The 27,282-nt window shown below is 34.1% G+C and overlaps 2 protein-coding genes across 2 annotated transcripts in view; both read right to left on the bottom strand.

The window, feature by feature from the left end:
- Positions 1-27,282, bottom strand: part of SYT4 (synaptotagmin 4) — a 705,442-nt gene that overhangs the window by 299,096 nt on the left and 379,064 nt on the right. The gene's annotated exons all lie outside the window — the stretch shown is intronic.
- The window catches only part of RIT2 (Ras like without CAAX 2), a 228,248-nt gene that overhangs the window by 139,145 nt on the left and 61,821 nt on the right, over positions 1-27,282 (bottom strand). The window contains exon 3 of the mRNA XM_084888395.1: positions 8,257-8,330. Within this exon, the coding sequence (XP_084744521.1) occupies positions 8,257-8,330 (74 nt within the window). The remainder of the gene's footprint in view (positions 1-8,256; positions 8,331-27,282) is intronic.

Below are 27,282 nucleotides of genomic sequence, written 5' to 3'. Positions count from 1 at the left end.
TGCCAACATATGTAGTAGTAATCATAAATAATCATGAGTCCAAGCTGAAGATCAACACTAACAGTTCTGCAATATTAATAAACTGTGAAAATATTTTTCCAACTATATTTTCTTATCAGGACCTATGCCAGTGGTATAGGCTAACACAGATTCATTAAGATTACATAGTTTGCTATTACCAGAAAATACATTGCCAAGTATATTATTATTTTTAAAGGAACATATGTATTAATCTTCATTATCTCAGAATAGAAAAAAATCTTTGTATTATATTATTAAACATGCTTCTCAAAATACCATATATTTGTATATTTTAATCAATTACCTTTCTTCTAAAGTTTTTATGACATATAAAACTACTTATTTTTTAGGTTTTGTTAATTATTTATGCTCTTGAAGGTTCTCAGTGCACCTTAGAGAGTCTGGTTTATAGAATTCCAGATGCGGTGCCATATTTCAAGACTATGTTATTCATGCGATGAACAGGTAATATAGCCTCGGGGATTATTTTAAAATGCATTGTAGTTTACAAGGCTTATACAGAAACCAGTAAAAAAAATCAAAAGGCATGACTTTTATAGTCACTCTATACCCAGCTGGCATTCACTCTAATTCTTGTGTATAAAAGCAATTCAAGAATTTTCCTTCTTCCAAAAGTATTTCAAATTCTACAGTCTTTCTTCTCTCCAAGATGAATAAATATCTAGTTAGAAATGTTATACAAGTTGTCACCAGTTACTCCAGAAATGGAGTTTTGTAAATGACTGATCAATAGGGCTGGTCAGTTTAATGATGGATATTTTAACGCAGATCCAACCTAGGAATGCTGAATCCCTATGAAGATTACACAAATACTGAAATTCTCATCAAAATCTAGATAAAAAATAATTCAAAACTCCAGCAAATTATAATGAATAATACAAGAATAAATGTGTTTTTGCATACTCCCAACTGTGAACCTACTTTTGTTCACCTTTATCTCTATCTCTATACCTATACTAGTATCTATATCTATTTGCATAGATATCCTATTGGTTCTGTTTCTCTGGAGAACCCTAATACATTATGCTCTCAGCGAGAAAGGATGGCCTGCCATTCACAAATCACTAGCACCAGAGCTCCTGTAATTGTACTGGTTCCATTGACTTCCTGTAGTTTAATGAGAAGATGATATTTGGCTGGATTTTGCTCATTCCAGTTTTGGTGTGTTTTCATACCAAAATGTCTGTTTCTTCGGTACCATGCCTATTTTTTTTTATTACTCTGTGACTCAAATTTTATTTTCTCTGAAATTTCAGGTATGAGGACAAATGAGAGCAAAGTTTAGGAGTTAGAGCATTGAGTAGCTATAAAGGCAGATCTCTACCAAATTTATACATGAAGCCTGTCCAGAATAAAATAGTCAGGCATTCTATCAAGAAGCACTTTGGGTTTCCCAGAACAGCAATTTGATTTTGAAATCAAAATGGGATATCTGCAGAGAAAAGTAATAGCACTTTGCATTTTATCATAAATGGGGCTTTCCTGGATTATAGTAAGGAAAAAAAAAAAAACATCAACAACTAAGAATGTAGGAAGGGGAGGCCCATTTAAAATGACTTTAAAACTATTTTTATACTTTGAGAGACTCAGTTTATGATCCATTAAACTATTACTGATAAAAATGCTTTTTGGTGTTCCATTAGGTAAGATATTTTAGGTTTCATTTGAAACTAAATTAATTCAGGAAGAGAGAACAGCATTTTTGGATAATAGCATAGAAGGACCTAGATAACTGTCAGAGCAACTCATGGAAGTATTAAGTTTAGGGGATGCCTGTGTGTTTATCTGAAGAGCCTTTGGGAGTCAAACAGCTTTGCATCAAACATGTACTTTGACTTCTTAGTGATACTAAAGATACTTGTTATCCTAGTGGGTAAATTTATCATTTAGTTTTCAAACTGCTATTCTAACATAGGCCTCCTATAAGGTTGAGTAATCTCTGAATGAGATGTTCATTGTTATTTTAATTTTATTAAAATAATTCAGAATTCAGAGCATGTTTAGAAATACAGATAAACTTCACAGTCTCTGAGATAATCCTATATTAAGTGGCTCCTTATCAAATTCTCTCTCTCTCTCTTCTCTCTCTCTCTCTCTCTCTCTCTCTCTCTCTCTCTCTCTCTCTCTCTCTCTGTGTGTGTGTGTGTGTGTGTGTGTGTGTGTGGCTTCTCGAATTCAATGCAGACTCATTCTCAGAAAACAGAAATGCAACCATAGCATGGAAACAGACATTAATCAGCATTCTGAAAAAAGATCCAGACCCATCACAACTCCTCTCCTCAGCACAAGTAGGGCTATAAAAACAATGTGGGAAGAATAAGATGCATTTCCATTTTCAAGGCAGTGTCTGACTTGACCTCCCCAAAACTTGTATCTGGAATGAACCTGGTAGAGCAAAGGGGACCCCCAGAACAGAGCAGCCAGGAGTCTCAGAACTTGGGCCACTCAGTGTAAACTCCAAGGTTTCACATGTGTGCTTGTGTGTGACAAACACAGAACTTGGCTGAAGACTGGATGCAAACATAGGAGCCAGCCCTAATCCTAGACTGAGGCTGGGATGAGGGACGTAGAGAGAAAAGCCTTGTCCGTTTCGTGAGTACCTTTCCATAAAAGGCACGGGGCCCCTGAGGTGGTGGAGGAGGCAGGCTGGGCTAGGCTCTTTGTATATTCCCTCTTTGCCCCCTGATATTCTTGGGCAATGGCACTGAAAGCTGCCCCCCTCCCCCTCCAAGCTGGGACTTGGCAGTACTAAGGGACTAATAGGAAAAAGGGAGGAGAAGGGTGAGTTCCTTTCCATCCTGGTGCTAGCATCAGGGGGCCAATGGAATAGGAAGGTGGCCCTTGCATTCAGCCCCTCAGGTCAAAGGAAGTTGATCAGAAGACTTTCTTATTTTGAAGGTACTTAATGGCTCTTGGGCAATATATGTTCCAGCTCTTTTGGTCACAGTTTGTCTCCAGTTGCTTACTGAAGTCAAAACCCACATGCTATTTACTGGTAGTTGGTCCAAAGAACAACCAGAGTTCTTCGAATGGGAGCCTTTCAGAAGCTTTGCTGCTTTGCTGCCTAATTGCAGAATTGATTTCTAATAGAGAAGTTTGATTACCCAAACCCTATCTGTTTCTGAATTTTAAATAAAATGCAACACATATTCTAAGGAATAAGATTAGAATAAGATTAACAGAAAATAGTCACCAAAAGTCTTAAAACAAAAGATCAAACAAATAAGATCTGGATTTATTCTTTTCTTTCCCAGTTGACTGAAAAAGCTACATGATTAAGAAATACCTATAGTATATCTACCAAGATACCAGACATAGACTGTGACATACAAGACGTAGTCCCTCACTTAAAAGATTTTTTAACCTTGTAAAGGAGACTAACTGACCAATTTACATTTTGATATATTAGCTATAATGTATATAATAAGAACTGGTGGTATTTCCCAAGTGATTTTCTACTGCAATCTGTTTACCTTACCAAAGATCCACAGGTCACGGCAGCTAAATCCATGCCCTTATTATCATATATGTCCCCAACCTGCCAACCTGGGCTATAAAGTGTAGAAATATGACCTAGGAAAAAACATCAAGCTTCTTCCTTAAGTATTGATTTAGTGTCAAGAACCCAGTTTTCCATGTTCAGTCCTTTGATTCCTGTCGTGGCCCCTTGTGGCTTTCCCTATATACAAGATGCTGCAAACCTACCCACAAATCTCTCTCACTCTCTATCCCTACCTACACACACAAGATGGAGAAAAATATAGTAACATCATAATATTACTATATTCCTGAAGGAAGGAAAAAGAGGAATCAAAGAAAAATATGCTTTTGTAATGCTTTTGGTTATATCATCAAAATGTCCTATTCCTATAATGTAAGATGATAGGCATTTTACCCACTTGTTTTTTTTTAATGGACTCATAATTTGAAGTTATGTGTATAAATTCATCTTCTCAGTGAAATTAAAGATCTGTTGGAAGAAGCCATCCTGCATTATTTTTTTCTGGTTATCATTTGTCAGAGCAAAAGCGGTTGTTTTTTCTTCAACTTAATTGAAAGCTGCCTTTATACAGAAGTGACATTTTCTCTTAACAATCTAGGTAAAGCTTGCTCCCACTGCTAAAGTGCAAATTTCTAGAAGGCAGGAAACATTTTTTCAGATTTGTTTGAATCTATCATAGTGACTAGCACTGTTGAGAGAGCATAATGACTGTCCAAAACATAATAATTCCTGTTGAGTGAATGAAATATTTTTGAGAATGATAGATAGAGCAGAAAATGCTTTAAATAACATTTAACTTAAACCCTTTATTTTTAAAAAAGGGAAGAAACTGAATCACAGATACAATAAGTATTTTGTTTAACTCTACACATCCCATTTATGTCAGATATAGGAAAAATACAGGTCATATGCCCAAATGTTTCATATTTATTGAGTATGTATTCTTAACTGGGCCCCTTCTTCATAATATAGCTGTATAAGAGTTATAGAAAGTGGTATGGATTGTCCCTATTGTTCTTGATAATTTTATCATTCGCATAAATGCCAAATAGATGCAATAATGCTATATATTTATATCACCTAAATCTTTGCATAATGGACCAATATACTGATGGAGTAACTCAAAGAAAATCTGCAAAGAAATGCCCTTTACATTTAGAATTAGGGAAGATAAATCTTTTGTGTAAAACATTATAAAGATGTAAAGAATGAAAAAAGAAGTTTATAAATAAAGTCTTGCACTAATGGCATTTTTTTTTACTTCAAATTCTTCCTTGATTTTACCATGTTGAATTTTTGAACCATTGTTCTTGCCAGTTTTCTATACTGGCGGTTTTCAACTAAGACACTTTTAATAAAAATATAGTTGACATTGTCAAAAAAATAATACACAAGTACTATTCAGTACTATTCACAGAAAGGGCTTTGAGTGGTATGTAGCCACATCACTGTAGACTTTCAGGAATGACTCATGAGCATAGATAGTACCCAAATCCCTCCAGTGTTAGCATTTAGAAGCTGTGTGATCTTGGGCAAGCTACTTGCCTCTTACAAGCTCCAGTATCTTTATTTGTAAACAAAGGAACTAAAATATTTCATTTCTAAGCCACATCTATATTAAATATTCACTATAATAATTATTTACATGGATATTAAGTAGAAACAATTATGAATTGACTTCAGAGTTTCTACTAAGGACCATTCTTCATAAAAGTTCTGTTTGTACAGTGACCCAGCAGTGATTATAGGTTGAAAAGCTCTGGCATTGTCCACCACAAAAATGTAAGACTGAGGGAAATGCTTTGAATGATGAGGTCATTGAATGACATTCTATTTTTAATATCTTTGTATAAAAGTATACTTTAGGGAGTCTTGGTAGTCATTTTACTTAGTATGTTTATGCAATGAGTAAATCAAATTTATATACTTTTTAAAATTTGGCAGGTTTAGTTTTGAAATTGCCAAGTTTTAGTTAAAAATATAAATGATAAATATAAAACCTAATGTTTTACATATCACACTGGTGAGCAATTAGATGCTTAAAGCATGGTTGCATAAGGAACAGTCAGTGTTTTTAAGAGAAAGTTAGAGGTGATATGATTAAAGACTCAGAGTAAAAATTTGACATCTCTTTCTTCAGTTTTGAGTTGATTCTTTCTTAAACATGTGCAAAAATAAAAGTGTAACTCTTCAAGGCCAGGGACTACAGTGATTTAATTATCTGTATCAATATTGAGCAGTTCATCCAGTGTTGTAACACTATGGATGACCAATTAATCATATTGAAAATGTGAGATGCATACATACACACAGATATATAGACATTTAATCTCACATAGTTGCATTTCACATGCATTGAATTAGTTAGGATATTGTGATGGGCCTTTATACCTCTTTAGATTTTTATACAATTGATAGTCTAGTTATTTTTTTCCATGAACCAATCGAAATGTCCTTATTCTAAATTTCTCTAAGGCTTCAAGAGACTGTATCCCTCATTAGTCCTTTATCCAAATGTGTTTGTTCATATATGGGTTTCAAATAGTCTGAATATATCTCATAAATATAGAAAGAGACCACCTATTTCCAGTGGTTTATACAGTATCAGTATTCCAATTAATGCAGTTATTTTTAGATAGTTACATCAAACAGATAAAATAATAAATATTTTTAAATATACGTTAAGTACAAAGGAAAATATTACAGGGAAGATCTATGTACCCATGACCTAGGTTTTGTTTAATCAGAACTTGGGGAAACATAAATCATTCATGTATAGTTGAAGCCTATTTTGTAATCTCTCCCCTTTCCCGATTCTTCCTTTTCTCCTCAAGAGGTAACCACTAGCTTAAGCATATTACAAAGCTTTATCATACTCTAAGTTAAAGTAAAATTCTATATATATCAAATAATCAATCTTTTACAGAACATATTCTTTGCTTAGATTAGAAATAAATAAAAAAGTAAAACCACATATATATGTGACAATAATGCCTACTCTCATATTGACTGCAGAATTCTGTATAAATTAAATGAGTTTTCAAACCTTCTACAACTACATTAATTTTTTATCTAGTACTTACTGGCAGAGGAGCATTAAAATGTCCCACTATACATGACTTTGGGTTTATATATTATTCTATATAGCTCTCTCTATTTGTCTTATATTACAGACAAATGTTTTTAATATTTTTGATTTTTATTAAAAATCAACACTTTTACATCTTAATAATGCTTTTTTTCAATAAAACCTATTTTGTCTGATATTAATACATGTATATCTGCTTTAGGATTCATTATTTTTGCCTCCTTTTTAAAAGAATCATTTTTCTCCGCTTTTCTGTACTCTTATGTCTCTTATAAACCAAACAAGTACAAGAAGTTAGTTTTGTTGTTTTACTCAAAACGATGCTACCAATTTACTTGTCTAAAGGTATATACATTTCCATTTATTTTGGTTCCTGATATATTTGTTTATTGTACTATTAGAGGTCCAGTGCACGAAATTCGGGGGTCCCCAGCCTGGCCTGTGCCCTCTCACAGTGCGGAGCCCTGTGTTTGGTTGCCCCAATGAGCTAGGCCTCACCCACTCATCTGGAGCTCCTTGAGGGATTGCCCCAAAGATGTAGGCCCAAGCTGGGTATTCCGCCTCTGCACTGCACAGAGCCACAGGACCTCCAGGGCCCGCCCCTGCCATGCATGCAGCATCAAGTCCCTGCCCACCCACATGCACCTCTCTGTGCAGGCAGCCCCGCCCACCCACTTGCACCTTCTGCACAAACAGCCTCCTGGTGATGGATTGTTATAACATGAGGGCGTCAAGCGTGAGGGCATGACAACCACATAAGCTTCTATTAGTATAGATTCTTCTTTGTTTATTTTCTTTCTTTTCAACCTTATATTATATGCATAACTTTAGAATTTATTCTTTCCATCTACTAGTTTTTAGGCTATATTTTTCACATTTCATTTTTGGAGCAGTTTTAGGTGTATAACAGTAGAGAACTATTTTTTTCTGTGTTTGTCATTTAATAGATATATTAATAATTTTAAAATTATGGAGTTAAAAAAATGTCTACTCTTCTCTAAAATACTGCAAGGCTTTGAAATACTTTAACTCTGTTTCTTTGATTTTAACTTTCCTCATATTTTATTTATCACTGCTATGTAGTATTTTAGTTCTATCTTTATTTTTATATCATAGAAATTATTGTATCTTCCGTTCCTCATAATTCTCTTTCTTCTTGTCCCTATCAATAAATTTTTAAAATAATGTATCAGATTATGCTAAATCTTGGCTATGTTACTCATTCCATTGAACTGTCTGCCTACCCTTGGTTGCATGAGTATATTTACTAGACCTTCCTTCCTTATATTCAATTAAAATTATCTATTAAAAGCCATCATAGTATTAGGGTCTCAGACATAGTTCTGAGCACATTTGAGGAAGAATAATAAACTACTTTATAATCTCACTAGCAATATTACATCTACTCTTATATTGAGAAAATCAAGGGAATCTTGAAATATTTTGGTTGTCAATGCGTCACATTTTCCTGTAATATTTTTTTTCTTATTTAATTCCCGATTGGTGTTGAAAATTTGTTCTTGTCTATTTAAATAATTAAACTCATCTTCTTTGTGGTAAATAGATTTGAGCATAAAGCTTAAACTGGCCTCAGAAATTGGAGAGATCTAAGAAGATTACCTACCTGACCAGCAGTGTCCAAGATGTCCAAATAAGCTGGCTCATTGTCGATCCTAACCTGGGTCTTATAAGCATCTTCTGTAAAAACAAAACAGAACAAAAAAACACAAGACAAAGTTTATATTTAAACTAGAGGCCTGATGCACAAAATTTATGCACTAGGTGAAAGACTTGTACACTAAAAACTACAAAGTATCTTAATGTATTTGCTTCTATACTTTGCCATATCTGTGTATCATTTCCGTGAAAACAGTGAATATCTGGTTTGGAAGCTCTGGGTGAAAGCTGAGAATCTTACTTTATTAATCTATTTATTTCCTTATTCATGTCAAACCCTTCCTATATATTTCAGCCTGTTCAAATACCTACAGTGAGCATATCATCATTTGTGAAACATGGCTGGAACTTTTCAGTCTTGAACCCACAAACCCATAGGGTCAGTCTATAATTTCTATATTATTTTATTCACCAATTATAGTATAAGTAAATAGCAAACTGAATCCCCACGAAAAATATTTAGAACAGCATTGAATTTTGACACAATTCAATAATTACTTATACTATTAATTTTGAAATGCAAATACATAAATTATTATTTCCACAACCTTTTGGTTTAGAAAGTAATGATGGGCAGCCTCAGGAGGCACTTTTTCAATGCATGAAACTGAACTTCTCCCCCAAAATTAGATTTCTGTATGCTGCTAAAGATAAGAACACATACAAACACAAATGTCCACAAATACACACATACACAATATCATGGTCTCTACTCCCAAGGAACTTATACAATCATAGTGGAAGATACACATATATATGCAGTGGGATGTGAATATCCAAAAATGCATAAGACATATAGCTTACCTTCAAGGAAATTTATTCCTTACAATTATGCTCTAAAAAGCTGAAATTGTGGGAAATATAACTTGCAAGGAGGTAAACCTAGTGTATTTTTAGCAACTCCCAGCCATCCTAACACCATTCAGTGTATAGGCAACCACGCAGTCTATTTTTTATTACACTGCCCTTTATATTCTCACTGATCTTTCTCTCACAAAAGAGAAATCTTATGGAATTACTTGCAATCTTTTTTGGAGATGCATAGGGTTGTTTTTCAATTTCATAGGGAAATATGAATAGTTACTTTGGAAAGGGCTCTGTGACCCGAGGATCCCATGTCTTTCAGATTTCCTTTTTGCTCATTTCAACTCAAAGGCCCCCAAAAAGAGCCTGCTGAGGCCAGGATCATGCTGAGTAAGCCATATGATAACTTCACTGTGTGATTACCTGAGCCCTAGATAAACCCAGCACATGAAAATATGTCAAATAAAAGCTTCTCCTGGGATTAGAAAAACTCTTCAAAGAGGCTTGATGTGAATTGGCTAGAAATTAAGCCAGGCCCTATATCCAAGATTTCTTTCTCTCTTTTATAAAGTATCCATCAGAGTACACATCCTGGTGTTGTGAATCTAGGTCACCTGCCTGGCCGCCACAGAAACTAATCCTTTTCATTTCTTCTCAATAAACAATCTTCCTTTCTGTTTCCATCCATCCACTCCCTTTGTGACCTCCATGCAGAAATGCAGTGACAGAAATACTCCTCTTGAATGCATATCAACACCTCCCTGAAATTCAATCATCTGCTTATAGACCCAACCCTGAAGTGAGCTCATTTATCTTCCCAAGCAAGAGGCCAAATGTACACAAAGCTTTATCAGGCAGAAATGGCAGCAACCGCCTATATATTGTTTGCACAAAAAAAGCCCAATGGGGCCACTTTCTTGGAGGCATCTAGCATTGTGAAATTCATTTCTACAAGAATGTTGGATTTGAGACTATTCCTTCGCTTGACATGTGTCTTCTTCACTCTCCCTCTCCAGCAGTATTTTACCAGAAGTAATAATCAAAGACCTGTATTAAAGTCTGAAAATAATCTCTAAATATGGAAGTTATGATTGGCCAGACACTTGATCTTTTTTGCAAGATGGAGATAAGAGTACATGCTAGTCAATGCAAAGGAGCTCCAGAAGGATCAACAAAAGTTGCAAGTAACATGGTGCTTAAAATAAAATATAAAGAAACCCACACAATTCAAACTCTGGGCACGTTATGTTGTTTATTAAAATATATGTATATTGCTTCAAATTAACCATGAAATTATATTAAATCTAAATTACTTCTGCTATTTATATTTACCCATGTGGAAATGCTTTCTTCCCAACAAGTAAATCATAGAGGATTTGGCAGAATATGTTTTCAAACATTATCAAAAATATGAAGTTTTAATTTAATTTTAAAAACTTAAGGTGTTCTGGAAAATTTACCCAAAATAACTTATTTAACTCCTTTTTTAGAACAAACATATGTATTTAAATAACTTTAAAATAATTTAGTTGTAAATATGAAATTAGGAAAACTTAAAACCACAATATGTATCTGAGAGAAAATATTAGATGATCATTGAGCTTTCACTTGTTGATGTTTTAAAAATCATAAAGATAATTTAGTACTTCTTATATGCCTTCCCAGAATATCTGAAATGTATGATAATTAATATTATAGTGAAGATATATATATATATATATATATATATATATATATATATATCTTAGAGATACTAATATCTCATACACACACACACACACACACACACACACACACATATATATATATATATATATACTAGTATATATCTCTAAGATATTAGTCATTCAAGTCTTTTAAAGGATAATAAAATAAAAAGGCTTGAATAATCTATAAGAACTTTGTCAAAGAATTACTTAAATGAATTATCTTAATTGTGTGTGTGTGTGTGTGTGTGTGTGTGTGTGTGTGTGTATAAGCATTTTGGAACATACGGTACTAGACACTTCCACTGGAACAAAAAATTAAATCATGGCTGAGTCAGCACTGATACAAATCTAATATATCAGCATATTTATCAATAATGTTGTCAATTTATGCTACACACTCTGATAGGCACAGAATCTAACACTGGTTACTTAAAACTTAAAGTGAACATTAAATTCTAAAATCACTTCCTTTGAGGTTAGACAAAGATAAGAATAAATACTCATTATAAATATTTTTATACACATTATACTGGTGGTTCTAACCTATTCAGTTAGGCAAGAATATGCCTGATGTGAATAAACTTGATAAAGAGAAAATGTTATTCATAGAAAATATCTTCTGGGTATGTATAAAATGTCAAAGATTCCAGACATAAATTAGCAAATTGAATAAATGAATATATTAAGTTTTCTGGGAACAAAGTCAACAGAACAAAAACAATGTTTCTATATATGAACAAAAAAAATAAGAAATGAAGATATTTAATGGTATTAATTGTCATAACAAAATCAAATTTCAAAGAAATCTTTTAAAATTTTTGCAAGACTTCTACTTAAGAAGTAAGACTTTATGAGAAACATTAAAAATGATATAAATAAGTGGAAGGGTTTGCCATGTTTATAGATTAGAAGATTCAATATTTTAATTATTTTAATTTTCCCCTAATTAACAATAAATACATTCCAAACAGATTTGGGGGAACAGTGGAGATCCACCAACTAATTCTAAATATGGAAATGAGAAGAGTCCAAAATAGTTGAGACAATCTCAGAATAGAACAATAAGCTCTTCTGTGTATCAAGGCTGACTCTTAACTTGCAGCAATTAAGACAATGTGATGCTGAAACTGGTTTGGCTCAGTGGTAGAGCGTCGGTCTGCGGACTGAAAGGTCCTAGGTTTGATTCCGGTCAGGGGCATGTAGTACATTGGTTGTGGGCACATCCCCAGTAGGGGGTGTGCAGGAGGCGGCTGATAGATGTTTCTCTCTCATCGACGTTTCTAGCTCTCTATCTCTCTCCCTTCCTCTCGGTAAAAAAATCAATAAAATATATATTTTTTAAAAAGGACAATGTGATATTGGCACAAGGATAGAAAAATAAATGGACAGAACAGGGAACCCATACATGAATGAACCCTCTTTTAGATGGCAGGATTGGCACTCAGAGCAGTAGGAAAAAGAAAGTATTTTCAGGAAAGAGGGCTCTCAGATATAAACATTAAAAATAATGGAACTTGACTACTACATCACAGGATAAAGTGAAATAAATGCTAGCCAGGTTATAAATATAAACATGCAAAGTAAAACAGTAATGCTTCTAGGAGGTACTGTAGGAGAATACCTTCATTGTCTGGAGTGGTAAGACTTCTTAAATACTAATCCTATATAATAAAAGCCTAATATGCAAATTCTCCCTTTAGGCATGGTTGGACCAGGAGTTCGACCGCTCCCTATGACTTGCTCTGACAACCAGGGGGTAGCGCAGAACATAGCAGGCGTCATCAACACATGAACACATGCTGGCAGTGGGTATCATTGGAGGATCTGCAGCCCTAATGGACCCCAGGGAGAGTGGGACTGTGGTGGGATGGTGGAGCAGGTGAGCAGGGCAGGGGGAGGGGGAGTAGAAGGGGTTGCCAGGCCAAAGCAGGTGTGAGCAGTGGCTTGATCACCCAGTGATCACTGCCCAGCAGATGGTGACCAGAGATGGCTTCAGGGGGCGGGGCTGCCACCTGGCTCCCAGGCACTGAGGGAGCTGAGCAGGGGGCCCACCCCAATGGATCACCCAGTAGGCAGGATGGTGTTAGCAGGTGAAGGGGCCATTTCCAATGAAAAGTGAGCAAGAGATTGTTTTTTTTAAGTTATAACTTTATTACTATCATTTATTGAGCACTGGCACTGTACTGGCATGGTAAAAATATGTGTATTTTTTCTGACATTCCATTGTGTCATTTAATTCTCATCATAACCCTATGAAGGAACTATTCCCACGTCCATTTACAGAGGAGAAGTTGAAGGCTGGAGAAGTTACATAATTTTCTCAATTTCACACAACTTGTAAAAGAGCATGTTATTTTCACTTATTATCTGATATTTATAAAATATTTATTTGGTGTCTAATATGTTTCTTAAAAAATAACATTAGGTACTAGGGGTATAAAGTTCAATAAGATGTGGCCCTTTTCCATGAATGAGGCCACAAAGGAGGCATAACAAAGTGCACTTGGAGTTGGAGGCTGGTGAATAAAGATTTTATAGAAATCTTGTAAAAAACCTAGCATATTATTCTAACAGTGGATTGTTTCTGTTATGAAATTTAGAAACCTACAGCATACTACATGAATGAAGCTTAGAAATATAATGCTGAGTGAAAGAAGCTAGACCTAAAATAATATTCATTGTAGGTTTCTATTCATATAGAATTAAAAAATAAATATCCAGACTAAGCAATATTTATAGGAAAATACTTTCTTAGCCAGGACAGAGATTACTTATATTACTTAGATATTTCCTTGTGATGAATCAGTTTGGTATACTTTTCTACATATGTATTACACTTTTCCTGTTTAAAAACATTTTAAAAGAGGAATGCTCTCAGTTATTCAATTATTTAAAAAAAAAAAAGGGGGGGGGAACTATCCAGTTCCAGTTCTCTAATTGTTCGTATTTTATGGTGACACAATATTTGCATGAAATTAACCCATAACTTAACTATTTTTCAATAATTTCCATTTTGTCTTCTAGCCTGTATTAATTATCTCACATAACAAGATATTTAGTTCATATTGAGTGAATTCCAACAATGTTGAGAATGTGGTTTATAGGAATGGAAAACAGAATGATATGAAAGGACCCTCTTGTCCAAAATATCTTGGTCTGGCATGGTGCCCTGAATTCCACCTTTTCTGCTTTATTCTCTCTAGTTAAGATAAGCCATTTTACTTCCAGGAACTCCCTATTAAAATGCAATAAAACTACAGGAGAGGTAAAATATTAAGCTATTATCAAGCACAAACACCTTACTCTCAGATTACTTTTGCACAAAATTAGCTGTCATGAGAGAAACAGGAAGCAGAGCCCGAGGGGATGGTCAGCAGAGAAGATAAAAGCAGAATGGAAGGGGGAGGGAAAACATTGCTAGCTGCTATGGGCGCAGAGATGGGGAGGCAAAGGTGAACAGAGGAGCTGCTGGAGGCATGAGGGCCCCTGAGGACCAGCATGGACCCTGGGTCTTGGCAGCAGCCTGCTGAAGAGCAATGCATCACAGGAGGAAGTGCTTCATGCTGCTTCCTTCTCAAACCCGATAAAATGAAGTTGTTTAGTGTCCCAGGCTTGCTGAGCATGGCATTTTAACAACTGAACCCTGTGTATATACTAAAGATAAATTTGACACTGAAAAGAATGACACTTAGAATTGTAGGCTTGCCTTTTTAGAAGTCGGGCAATCCTTACTTTGTCAGCCTCTCTAGAAATAAGGGCTGCAGAAATGAAATTTCCTCTATGGATGAAGAAAAAAGGGAGTATTCTTAGCGTGATGGGCTACAGTAGTGCTTCACAATTTTTTCTTGTACATACAAATCTCCTAGGGATCTTGCTAAAGGGCACTGTTTTAGTGAGTGTGGGGCTGGGATTTTGTATTTCTAAGAAGTTACCAAGTCCTACCATGCTCCCTATAGCAGCAGTGCTATGTAATAGTCATGTGCTATAGGACACATATGTAATTTACATGTTTTGATAGCCACATGAAAGCAGTAAACAAAATGGGAAAATAATTTTAAAATATGTTATTTAATTACATTTTTCTAAAATAACATTTGAATGTGTAAGCAACATATAAAAATATTAATGTAATATCTTACATTATTTTTCTTAGACGAAGTTGTGAAAGCCACTTTGTTTTATGTGCTTACAATACATCTTAATTTGGGCAAGTCACATGGCAAGTGCACCACAGCTTCATGTGGTTCAGGGTTACTGTACTGGCCAAGACATAGCTAGACAGAGGATTGATTATTGCAATCATTGAGTCCATAGCCTCAAAATACAAAAGGAATATTTTCATCACAGCCATCTGCAACCTTCTTTTTTTTTTTTTAATCCTCACCCAAGAATATTTTTATACTGATTTTTAGAGAGAGTGGAAGGATCAGAAGAGACATGCAGAAGAGAGACAGAAACATCAATGAGACACATCAATTGGCTGCCTCCCACATGACCAGAGGTAGGGATCAAGCCTACAACTGAGCTATGTGTCCTTGACCGAAATTGAACCCTTTAGTCTGCAGGTCAATGCTCTATCCACTAAGCCAAACTGGCTAGGGCAATCCTTGATTGTAGAAGACTGGAAATGAATTTAAAATACAAATGAATGACACACCTAATTATATTGTAAATTATAACCATTCTGGTAATATCTCATAGTTTGTTTCCCGTACTATAAGGTTCTCAAGGGAAAGAGAACCAGTATTTCATAAAATATTAATTATGCATTTAAATTGCAACTTGATATGTAAGATTGATTGACTGATTGAGTGTAAGAAATTGGCTTATATAACTATGGAAAAATATTTCTGGAAAGTTATTGATATCACCTTGATAAAACATCTACTCTTTAAAGCAAATAGCATTAATGTATTTTTATTAAAACAAAGGATTCACAAAATTATTTCCTCACTTTGTAGTCTGTGAACTCAGTTTCCTAATTAGTTAAAAATATAGGAATTATCTCCCGTTAAAGTTGTGTGGTTATCGGATAAGATATTAAATTGAAAAACATGAAAAGCAACACAAAGCATCACTCTATTCAATAGAAAATATACCAAACTCCCACTATTCTAACTGATCTTCAAAGTAAAAATTTTTAAGTATTTAGTGTTTGTTCCAAAATATGAATAAGATAGGAATTCCAGTAAAGAATCTCAAATTTATCTAAATAGAGTCTGGCCCAACTGGTGTGGCTCAATAATTGTGCATTGACTGCTGGACCAGGTGGTCCCAGTTCAATTCCTGGTCAGGCAGGTGCCCTGGTTGTGGGCTGGATCCTCAGAAGGGGGCATTAGAAGGCCACTGATCAATAATTCGCTCTCATCATTGATGTTCATCTCTCTCTCCCTCTCCTTTCCTCTCTGAAATCAATAAAAATATATTTTAAATAGAGTCTAAGACATTTCAATTACCCATATGTACCTAGTAAAAATTTTGGTTAAAATATTTAACAATTTTTTAAATAATGTAATATTGTTTCTGTTTTCAAAGAATGAAAATAAATGCAAGAAAATGGTAGCTATATTTTTAATGTGGATCTGACTGACTATACAAATAAGTCATTTAAGACAAAATGGTTCAAACAGAATTTATATTTCAGAGTTTTCCTTATGCAGTCTCACACAATCTATGCAGGGATGGGAAAAAGCAGATGTCCTTAAATAGTTAAAATGTTTTCATTTTCAGTATAAATGGAGTAGCAAAAGAGAAGTGTCAGAAAGCTGGTCACTGATGGAGTTTAGAGAAATTATGCAGCTGGAATATGCTCAGAACCCTTTCCTAGTTCTTTAAACAGTTTGAATATTTGCATAGTCTTATTAAAGACAATTTCAGAAATGCTTCTATGCATCACTGGGTTCTATTTTAACCAGACTAAATTTTATGGAAATGTATGTTTAATTCTAAAGCATGTTCCACCTACCACTGTATTCTAATTAAAGCATGACATTGACACATCTCAGGCCCCTGCCTAATGCAGTGTTAAGAATCCACACAATTTCACATGCTGGTATCTCTCCAAACCAGGAAGTCACTTTCACCTTTAATTTGCATGCTGCCTTCATTTTCAGATTAGTCACGTGATTAATGAGCATGTTGGAAATTGTCCAGTTTTACCCACTCTGTCATGTTGGCCTTATTCCCACCACCAGACACGATTAACTCTCCCAGCTGTTGTCAAGTGGTTCCACACAATATCAATTAGGCTTGTTCATTTGTTTCAGAAAAACAATCATATCCACTGCAATTTAGGAATTGTTTCCCATTTGTGAGGGTCATTAATTGTCAAAAATGTGCATTGGCAAATATTTCCCCTTACTACTTAGACCAAACCTTTCAACAAATCAATATTGAATATTTATCATACTCCAAACTTGTACACCACAACCTTCATCCCTAGTCCCTGAATAAAACTGCAGATGTGTAGGGAAATTCTCGTAATAAGCAATTGCTGTTGAATTTAAATTGAGCTTTAGTCTTCCAATAGAAGAGAGTTAATGTAAAAATGGCTTTATAATGAAGTTGGAGAGGTACCTTATTGTGCTCTCACCATCATTATTTTGTTGTTTTTGTTGCCTCTCACACCTTGATTGAACTTTGCAAAATTTTTATTCCTTGAACATTCAGTCATAATATGAAAATTAAGTTGGTTTTTTTCTGCCTTTCACATCATCTCAATTTAATTGACAGTTTTTTTCCAGCTTGTACTTAGTCTATATTAAGTATAAACTCTTGAAAATAAAAGTGTTTCTTTTAAAAAATGGTTAGTTTCATTGGAAATCACAAGCTGTATTTCTGTTTCACAAAGGAGGACCCATTGGGCAGCTTGGTTCTGTATTATTTATGGGTACACTAGGAGTTTAATTGAAGAACCTTAGGTGTTTTGTTTTGTTTTGTTTAAATTTCAAAATGCACCCACAGGCACACATACCAGAGCTCTAGGCTGTGGTGAAGTTTTATAGAAATGAAATAGAAAAAAAAATGCATGGGTAACTGTGCTGTCCTTGAGAAGTTTACACATGTTCAACTTTACATAATTTGGTGAGAAAGGTGGTAGAACACCAAGCAATAGGTGTCCCCAAGGTAATATTCTGGGTCCTGGGGTCTGAGACAGACAAATCCTGATTCCTGTAATAAACAATGAAATAAAATATATGTCCAAGAAAAACAGCAGATATTGATAAGAATTATGCAGAAAATTGTATCATGATAGATTGCTAGATTTTAAAGTGAAGACTTTTAAGATGATTGAATGATGAAAAGAATTCAGCCAAGGAAATTGGGTGAAAGAGTATATGGGTAGATGAATTAACTTGTGAGTTGTACCAGGGTCAGCATCAAGCTTGGTGTGCTCAAGGCATAGCATAAATTTGATGTTGACTAGAGAATGATGGGCAAGGGGTATAGTGGGGCAGGATGTATAATAGCATGAGATGAGTGAGGCAGGCAAGAGTGCCATAATACAACCAAAGTTGCCAGCCAGTGTTCTTACTCAAGCAAAATACAAATCTAGAGACAGATAAGTCCCTCAGGCTATGGAATTAAAGAGGGGCCAGAGTGGGATAAAAAAAAGAATGGAGGTGGGAGTGGAGATGGGGGCAAGGATTGTAAAATCTGGCATAAATTGCATAATCTTTCCCTACTTCTTATTTTATTGTATCTCAAAGATTAAGAATGTTTGGTAAAGAAAAATAACATAAATTAAAATCAGGCAATGAGTTTTTAATCCTGAAAATGAACTATTCTTAGGCCTAATTTAAGAATGGTACATTCAACTCTACTGATATGCATTTGTTCTTTTATCTGTTCACTCCTTTCTCCATACCCATTAACACTCCCCCTTTCCCTCTACTAACCCTAGAGTTATTTCAGGGTCAACTCCAGTATTATGTGTCTAGTGCTTTTTGAAACTTCTCTAACTCAGAGGGATCATTTTCCTTTCTAGAATTCTAGAAAGTTTATTATAAATGCTATTTCTCTGTACTGTTCAAAATACAGAGTTTTAAGTATTTCATATACCTTTTAATATACTTTTGTGATTTAAAAAGGAGGTATGGATATTTTTATGTTAAATGAAAGCCTGCATGAGTTGCAGATGGGAAAATACATATTTAGGGTCAGGAGGGCATTTTGATGTCCATGAAATTACTTCAGGGGGTAACTGTCTTTTTTTCCTGTGTTTGTGCTCAACTCTGTCCATAAACACAGCAGCATAAGAAGAGTTCACTTCTGAGCCAACACCAATTGTAAAAGGGGCTAATATTAAAATATGAGGTTCTTCAATGTTCATCATGTTTTTCCTTTTAATTTGCTATGACCTAAAAATAGAAATTATTTGGGCTGATCATTATTGTGTAAAGGTCAAGACTATTTGTTAAAAACTTACTGGATTGCAAAACAATGGAAAAATACCTTATCGCCCTCAAAAAATGCTTTTCTTTTCTTTCTTCTTTTTCTTTGCTTCTATGTACCAAAATCACAGCATTTTTTCAAATAGAAACAGTATTATCTATAGACAAAATCTTCAAAGCTGCACTTTAAACTTGAATTGATATACAATAGAGCTGTCTTGTTTAAAATATAAGTGACTGTTTACCCTGGAAGATGTGTATACTCTACTTTGGAAGACCTACATGAAATTAATATATTTTCAGATTTCAGTTAAACTTATGGAAATACAAATGCTAGTGTCTTTATCCTTCTCATTCCTGACTTTTTGAGTGTTATCCCTACTCATTTTTTTGGTTTTACTTTTTCTACTCTATCCTTCAAGGATAAGATAACTAATTACATTCATTACATGTTAGTTTATATATATAGAAAAGTTAGCATGTGTTTGTTTACATGGTATAATATAAAGTAAAGTAATTTTTAAGTCAGGACTTTAGATAGTTTATAATACCATTCACATATTATCTCAATCGGTCTTTATCATAATCCTACATTTTGACAGCAGATTTTGTAACTGAAGAAAATCTGGTCCCAGAAGGTTAAATAGTCTGCTAAAAACAAAATGTTGTTATTTTTTCAATCATCGTATGGAGATGCTACACATTATAATATTATTGACATATAAAGGGTGGGAAAGCATTAGCACACATCATTTTTTGTACCAATTACATTTCTCCAATCTGATCACCTAATTCATCTCCTTTGACTAGAATCCAAAGCCTTTCTTTCAGAGTGTACCTTTCCTGTGTGCACGTTTGTGCACATTGTGTTTTTGAAGACTGTAACATGACTAAAATTATGATGATTCAAGTTGATAAGTTTAAATCTTATTTGGTTGCATACTTTTGTTTACAAACTCTTATGTCATTTTATGTTCAACCACAATGGTTGGTTGGTTGGTTTTTAAAGCAAATTGAATATGTGACCTAGTGAGCCAGCTAGTGTGAATGTGTGGCATGAATATAAACATGTATCAATCATTTTCATTTTCCCAGGTATTTTTAGTGTTATAGTGTCTGGGGACCAGGACTAAGAATTATTGCTCTTGCAGTTCCTCATTCCAACTGGGGGAATGTTGAACTTTCATTATCCACCGACAGAATTTATTGTTCCTAATGTTTGCAGATGAGCTCAGAAAAGGAAACCATAGCTCTAACCAAAGAACATATGATTATTTGGGGCTAAGGCAGCAGGGATATTTTGGTATACTGGCAAAATTGTTGAAACATTCCTGTAACCTAACTGTTTTATTCTGCATTATCTGAACCCAAAGCATTGGTTCTATAAGAGTGACCATTGTATAATCAATTATTCCACTGAAATTTTTGTTATCTAATTCTGTAGACTTGAAATCTAGATAAATATTATTGACTGTATTAAAATTGTGGATGAATAAGAAAAGGATAAACTGACTTTGACAAGAGAACCCAATATCCTTTCTTTAGAATACCTTTCATACCCTGGGTCCTTTTTGTTTTCTTCAAGATTCATCAGCTCTAAGCTAGATATATGAAATGCTGCCATAATTGAGCCATTAAGCTTCTCCTGAGGACTAACAATAAAATATCTAAATTCATTCATCTGATACAAATTGAGTTTCTCCAAAGTTCCATTATCAGGAAAGTCACTGGGATTTTGAATGCAAAGATGTTCATGAAAACAATAATCATGTTCAGGAAGACTGGGTGACTCATGTTTGATGGGAATGACAGGGAACTTAGCCTTGAAGAGCTGATACTTTCAATGAGTTCTGAAGTAGGAATCTATGCTAGCCAGCAGGGCAAAGAGGATGGAGAAATAGGTAGAGGGGAAGCAAGACATAAGAACATACTTTATACTCCTAGATCACTTTGTGGAGGAGCATGATGGAGGGAGGAAAGGCCTCCAGACTTAGAACAAAAAATATATATTATTGCCTAAGGGCAGAGAGATGAAGAAGAGTGTGATGCCCAGTTATGTTTAAAAGCTTGACAAAGAGCAGTCCAAGTACAGCTTAGTAGGATGCATTATTTTCACCTAATTGCCAAGGAAATTTATTGCAAGGGACTGAATGTTTATACTACCACCACACCCCGCGCCCCAATTCATACCTTGAAACCATAATCCCAATGTAATGGTACTTGGAGGTGGAACCTTTTGGAAGTAATTAGGCCATGAGGGTGGTGACCTCATGAATGGAATTAGTGCCCCTTATAAGAAGAGGCTGGGAGCTAGCTTACTCTCTTTTCACAAGGTGAAGACACAGTACAAAAAAAAGGGGGGGGGGCATGTAAACTAGAAGGCAGCCATTTACCATGAACCTGAACATGCTGGCACCCTGATGTCAGACAACCTGGACCTAGAAACATGAGAAATAAGCCTCTGTTGTTTAAAACCACCTAGTCTGTGGTAATTTTTTTTTTTTTTTTTTTTTTTTTTTAGCATCCCAAAAAGATTAAGACAGTTGTTGAAGAATCTTAATCAGAAAGAAGGATATGTGCACATGTCTATGTGTGTATATTTCTGGCCACTCAGTATATATATTAGAGGCCTGGTGCATGAATTCGTGCATCAGTGGGGTCTGGCCAGCCTGGCCAGGGGGAGGGAACATGGGTGGTTGGCCTGCCTGCCTGCTAGTCAAACTCTTGGTTGAGGGGTCAATTTGCATATTAGCCTTTTATTATATAGGCTATACACTGAGTGGCCAGATTATTATGCATTTAGAGATCATAATAATTGGGCCACTTAGTGTATTTCCCTAACTTTGCCAAGAAAGAGACTCTTAGTGAATTAAAAACTTTGAGCAGTATCTGAAGGAACCAAGAAAGGAGAATTGGGAATAAAAGTAAATTTTATATATATATATATATATATATATATATATATATATATATATATATATTACTTTTATATATATATAATTTACTTTTATATATTATATATGATGGTGAATAGAAAACACAAAACAGGATAGCAGGAATTAGTCTATATGTACCACTAAACAAAGAAAACATGTGTATTAGATTAAAAAATGGATTAGACTACTCTATCAATAAGAAGAAAAATCTACTTAATGTAGAGAACTATCATATATGTTACTTATATAGATAGCAATAGAACATTCAATAACCTTAACAGTGCCACAGAATAAACAAAAATTAACAATTTTTACAGCTATGTGCAATAACATATATAAATTTCACAAACATAATGGTGAATGTAAGGGACCAGATGCAGAATAATGTAGACTGAACTTTTCATTTTCATAAATATTACAAAATGGTCAAAACTATACTAAATGCTTCAGCATGTTTGCTTCATTTTAACACTATTAAGAAAAGAAAAGCCAATCTGGGGTTGTAGAGAGCACAGTTTTGGTAGGGGACCTGAGAGGTGCTTCAAAGATGCTGACAATTTACACTGTTTTGGCTGTGTGCTAGTTATATGAGCTGTTACTGTGTGATAAATTAGTGAGCAGTGCTTCTCATTTTGTATACACTCTATATGTCATATTTCATACCTAAAATGTTTCAAATAACCAAAAATGTGAGATATAATATTTCCTTCATTTGGCAAATAATTTTTAAATTGTAAATATTAAGTCTTGGGCAAGCTATAAAAATTACATTACATGCTGTCATGGAATTTTGTATGACTCCTCAGAGGCTAATTTTGTTTATAATTTTTATTAAAATGTAAAATTCATATGCTTTATAGCCTAGCAATTACACTTATAAGTATGTACTCTATAGGGACACATGTGCCAAAGGAGGATATTTATTGTAGCATTGTTTACATAAGAGAGAAACCAGAAATACATAAGTTGACCATCCTTTAGAAATGATTAAAATTAATTATCCATAACCTAGAAATAACTATAATAAAATTGTATATGAAAATAAATATGATACATATAATATAGCATTAAATGGTAAATATTAACAAACTAGATAGAGGTACCCCTTTATGTGCAGGAATTAAGGGACATCTATAATACTGTCAATAATAAAAAATAATTTAAAAATGAGTGAATAGGAGTTTGAAAATGCAAATAGCTAGTATATACAACTCTTTAAAAGGTTCATAGTAAAGAGAAAATAGACATAAAAGAGTAACTTAATGGAAACATAAGACTTGAAAAATTAATATAGTTGGGATAAGGCTGACATATAGGACAAATGACAATATATAAATGTTTAAAGCTACCGCACAAACCACATGCTGGTCATTGTAGCCCTGGTTTTTCTTACAATGGTCCACTATTATCCTATATAGCCACTGGTGAGAATCTTTCAATTAGTTAATTTTGTTCTGATTAAGAAAGGTTTCACTATTCCTAGATGCTTGACATATACAGAGGTGGACAGAAGAAGGTTTACAGTTTTGAGTATGCGAAACACATTTAAGAAAGCTATTGCAATAATCATAACCTGCATGTCTTTTTCCATAGGACCTTAGAAAAAGAAATACTGATTTTCTAAAAATCTTTATTGTTGAAAGTATTACATATTTCCCCCTTTTTCCCCACTGACCCCTTCTAGCCAGACCTTAACCCCTGCCCCTGGCCTTCACCATCCTATTGTCTGAGTCCATGGGTTATGCATGTATGCATACAAATTCTTTGATTGGCTTTTTAAAATGCTACTATCTAGCTTCTGAATAAAAACAGAATGAGTTTTTCTTTAATATATAAAATATTCAGATAGCCACGTAAGCACAAAGATGAATCTATTCAGGGCATGATCCTAACCCGAAATAACTTGGCAAATAACTTTGACCTTCATGGATAAAATACATGTCTGGAAAACTTAATTACTGTTGTTATCACATGACTAATCAAATAAAATATTTAGAACTGTCTTCTAATAGAAAATTAGTTGTTCAAATTGGTTTGGAGCTTGATAGTTTTCAAATTGATTTTTCACATAGCTAATTTTAGCTTCCATCTATCTTTGTCCCAGTGAGAATGCACACCCTGGGACTGTCTTTAATCAAAGAAAGCAAATTATAGAACATGTACAGATGTATGACATGTTCAATTTGCTTATTTACATGAATCAAACTTACCTAAATGTCTCTTTCCATGTCTTCATTTCATGCTGAGTAAAAGCATGCTGATATGAACAACTTTGATATAAAATGTCAAAGAGCTGACCTCTTTATTCTCCAGAAATAATCTCAACATAGTAGTTAAAATTACACTAGTTAAATGAAAAATATTAAGCAGAATCAGCCATGGCTAATGACAAAGATTCACTTTGAAAAGGCCATAAATTAGAAAGCGGTATTGAAATGCTCCCATTTTGGGTCAAATAAATATGGATTTAGATTCTAGTTCAACAAATTTTTAAACATATGACAGTGGGTAAATGAATCGAAATACCACTAAAAGATTTAAAATATGAAGATGTATGTTATAGTTCTAAATGTTTTCCTATGTGGAATATTTTACACTTTCCTTAAAAAACAACAACAACAATAACACATGTATGAATTAGGGGAAGTAAATGTAAATTTTGTTAGCTCTTTTAAGATATGCTTAAAATAATTTTATCTCATATATTGCATTTATCAGTAATAACGGCCAATTTTTAGTACATACCAGTATGAATATTTATTTCCCCTATTCTAATTGCTATGTAAGATTACTCATTAAGAGCTAATTGAGTACTTACAATGTCTTTAATAATTAACTACTAAAGAAAGACAAAGTATAAATATAAGGTATTTGACTTCATACTAAGTGCCCTCTTATAATCATTGAATAAGCATAGGAAATGTTGAGAGGTGCTTTTGTTGTAAGCACACTATTGTCCTCAAGGGCATCTATATCTAGAATTGGTATATGTCTCTAGTTGTTTAGTTTGACCAAAGATAATTTTATTTTATTAATTATTTTTTAAAATCCTCATGTAAGGATATATTTTTATTTATTATAGAGAGAGAGGAAGGGAGAGGAACATCAATGTGAGAAACATCAATAAGCTGTCTCCAATACATGCCCCGACTGACCTGCAACTAACTATGTGCCTTCACCAGGAATCCAACCCACAACCTTTCAGGATACGGGATGATGCTCCAACCAATTGAGCCACAACAATCAGGGAAACCACAGATCATTTTAACTAGCAAATAAATATAGTCAACATTACAGATGGTTAACTGAATGTTTCCATGGTTATGGTACTATCTGATAACTCTATTAAATGACTAACTATAAGAACATTGCTGTTTTTATAGCTATGGCATTTTATTCTGTTCCTGTAGAGCTAGTTACTGTTCTTACTGATTGCTAAGGAAGAATATAAATCTTTCATATGAGTTATTATGCAGTATTCATGGCTAGTAAGTGAAATGGGAAGTCTGAATCACTGAACAAGGAAAAGCGTTCATGGCTGAATCAATTACAAGTGTAACTATTCCTTGAAAAGAGGCTATGTAGGTACAGCTGGAAAATTGTTGGTCATATGAATTTCTGGGCACTGTGGGTACTGAATAAAATATGGCCAAGTAAATTAATAAACTGATCACCGATTCCTGAACTGTTTGTTAAAGCAGTCTTCTGGGGGTTGTTTTTGTTTGTATTTTTTTTCTTCTGCAAGAAAAGTAAACCAAAGAAACTATTGAATGGGTCCTTAAGGCCAGTTTACTCTAATCAGGTTGTGTGCTATACTTATATAATGACATGAAGTCATCCTAATGCAATGAGAAAAAGGGACAATAGGACTCCAGATAAAGACATACAATCAGTTCTTAAAAATGATGAGATAAAATTAAGTAGGGAAGATCAATAAGAAACATATTTCAGCATAATTTTATGTGCTATTTATTCCTGTGCCTTGTACAATCCTTGGATCATCATAGCTTCCAAAAAATATTTGTGTATGAATTAATATTGAAAGAAGAAGCTCAGCCAGAGTGGCTCAGTGGTTGAGCATCAACCTATGAACCAAGAGGTTACCAGGTCAATTCCCTCGGTAACCTACACATGCCTTGGTTGTAGGCTGGATCCCCAGTAGGAGTCTTGCAGGAGACAGCTGATCAATGTTTCTCTCTCTCTCCCTTCCCCTCTTTCATAAATCAGTAAAAACATATTTTAAAATATATATTAAGTAGAGAGGAAGAAGCAGAAGATGAGAATAAAAATAGAAAACAGAAGACATAATAACCTATGCATTCATAGTGCTTTTAATTTTTCAAGGAAAGTTTCTTTTGGTAATTATTTTAGGTTAAGAAATAGCTATTAATAGGGAATTTCTACAAAAGAACACTAACTAGCACACCTTTGATTAATAGAGTTGTTTTCTAAAGCTCTAAAATTAACTGTAGCAAAATCTAAAAATGGTACATGTTCTGCTAGAAATATTTGTTCACCCAATTTTTTATTCAACAAGTATTTATTCAGCACTACTATATGCTGGGCATTCTGAAAAGGTCTGAGAAACACTAGTGAATTATATATTGGGGGTTCCTACTCTCATGACTCTTTAATTAAACAGATAATTAACTAAATAATCATTAAATCACATAAAGATAAATGATATTAAGGAAATATTCAAGATTCTGATAGAATGCATGGAAAAAGGTCTTATTTGGGGAAGCCAAAGAGGACTTTCTTTTACTTATTTTTATTTTTCAATTACAATTTGCATTCAATATCATTCTGTATGCATTTCAGGTGCACAGCAAAGTGGCTAGAAAGTCATATACTTTACAAAGTGGCCCCGTGATGCCTCAAGTACCCACCTGGCCCCCTACATAGTTATCACAATATTATTGACTATATTCCGTATATTGTAATCTTCATCTCTGTGACTACCAATTTATACTACTCAATACTGTCATCTTTTTCATGCAGTACTCCTACACTCCCAACTGTTAGTCTGTTGTCTGTTTTTATTTGGTTTATTTTGTTATAGATTTCACATAAAAGTAAAATCATATGGTATTTGTCTTTCTCTGTCTGACTTATTTTACTTATAATACCC

The sequence above is a fragment of the Pipistrellus hanaki genome (assembly GCF_964339955.1).
Source record: "Pipistrellus hanaki genome assembly, chromosome: 6".
Lineage (NCBI taxonomy): Eukaryota > Metazoa > Chordata > Mammalia > Chiroptera > Vespertilionidae > Pipistrellus > Pipistrellus hanaki.
This window is presented reverse-complemented; position numbering and strand designations above follow the sequence as displayed.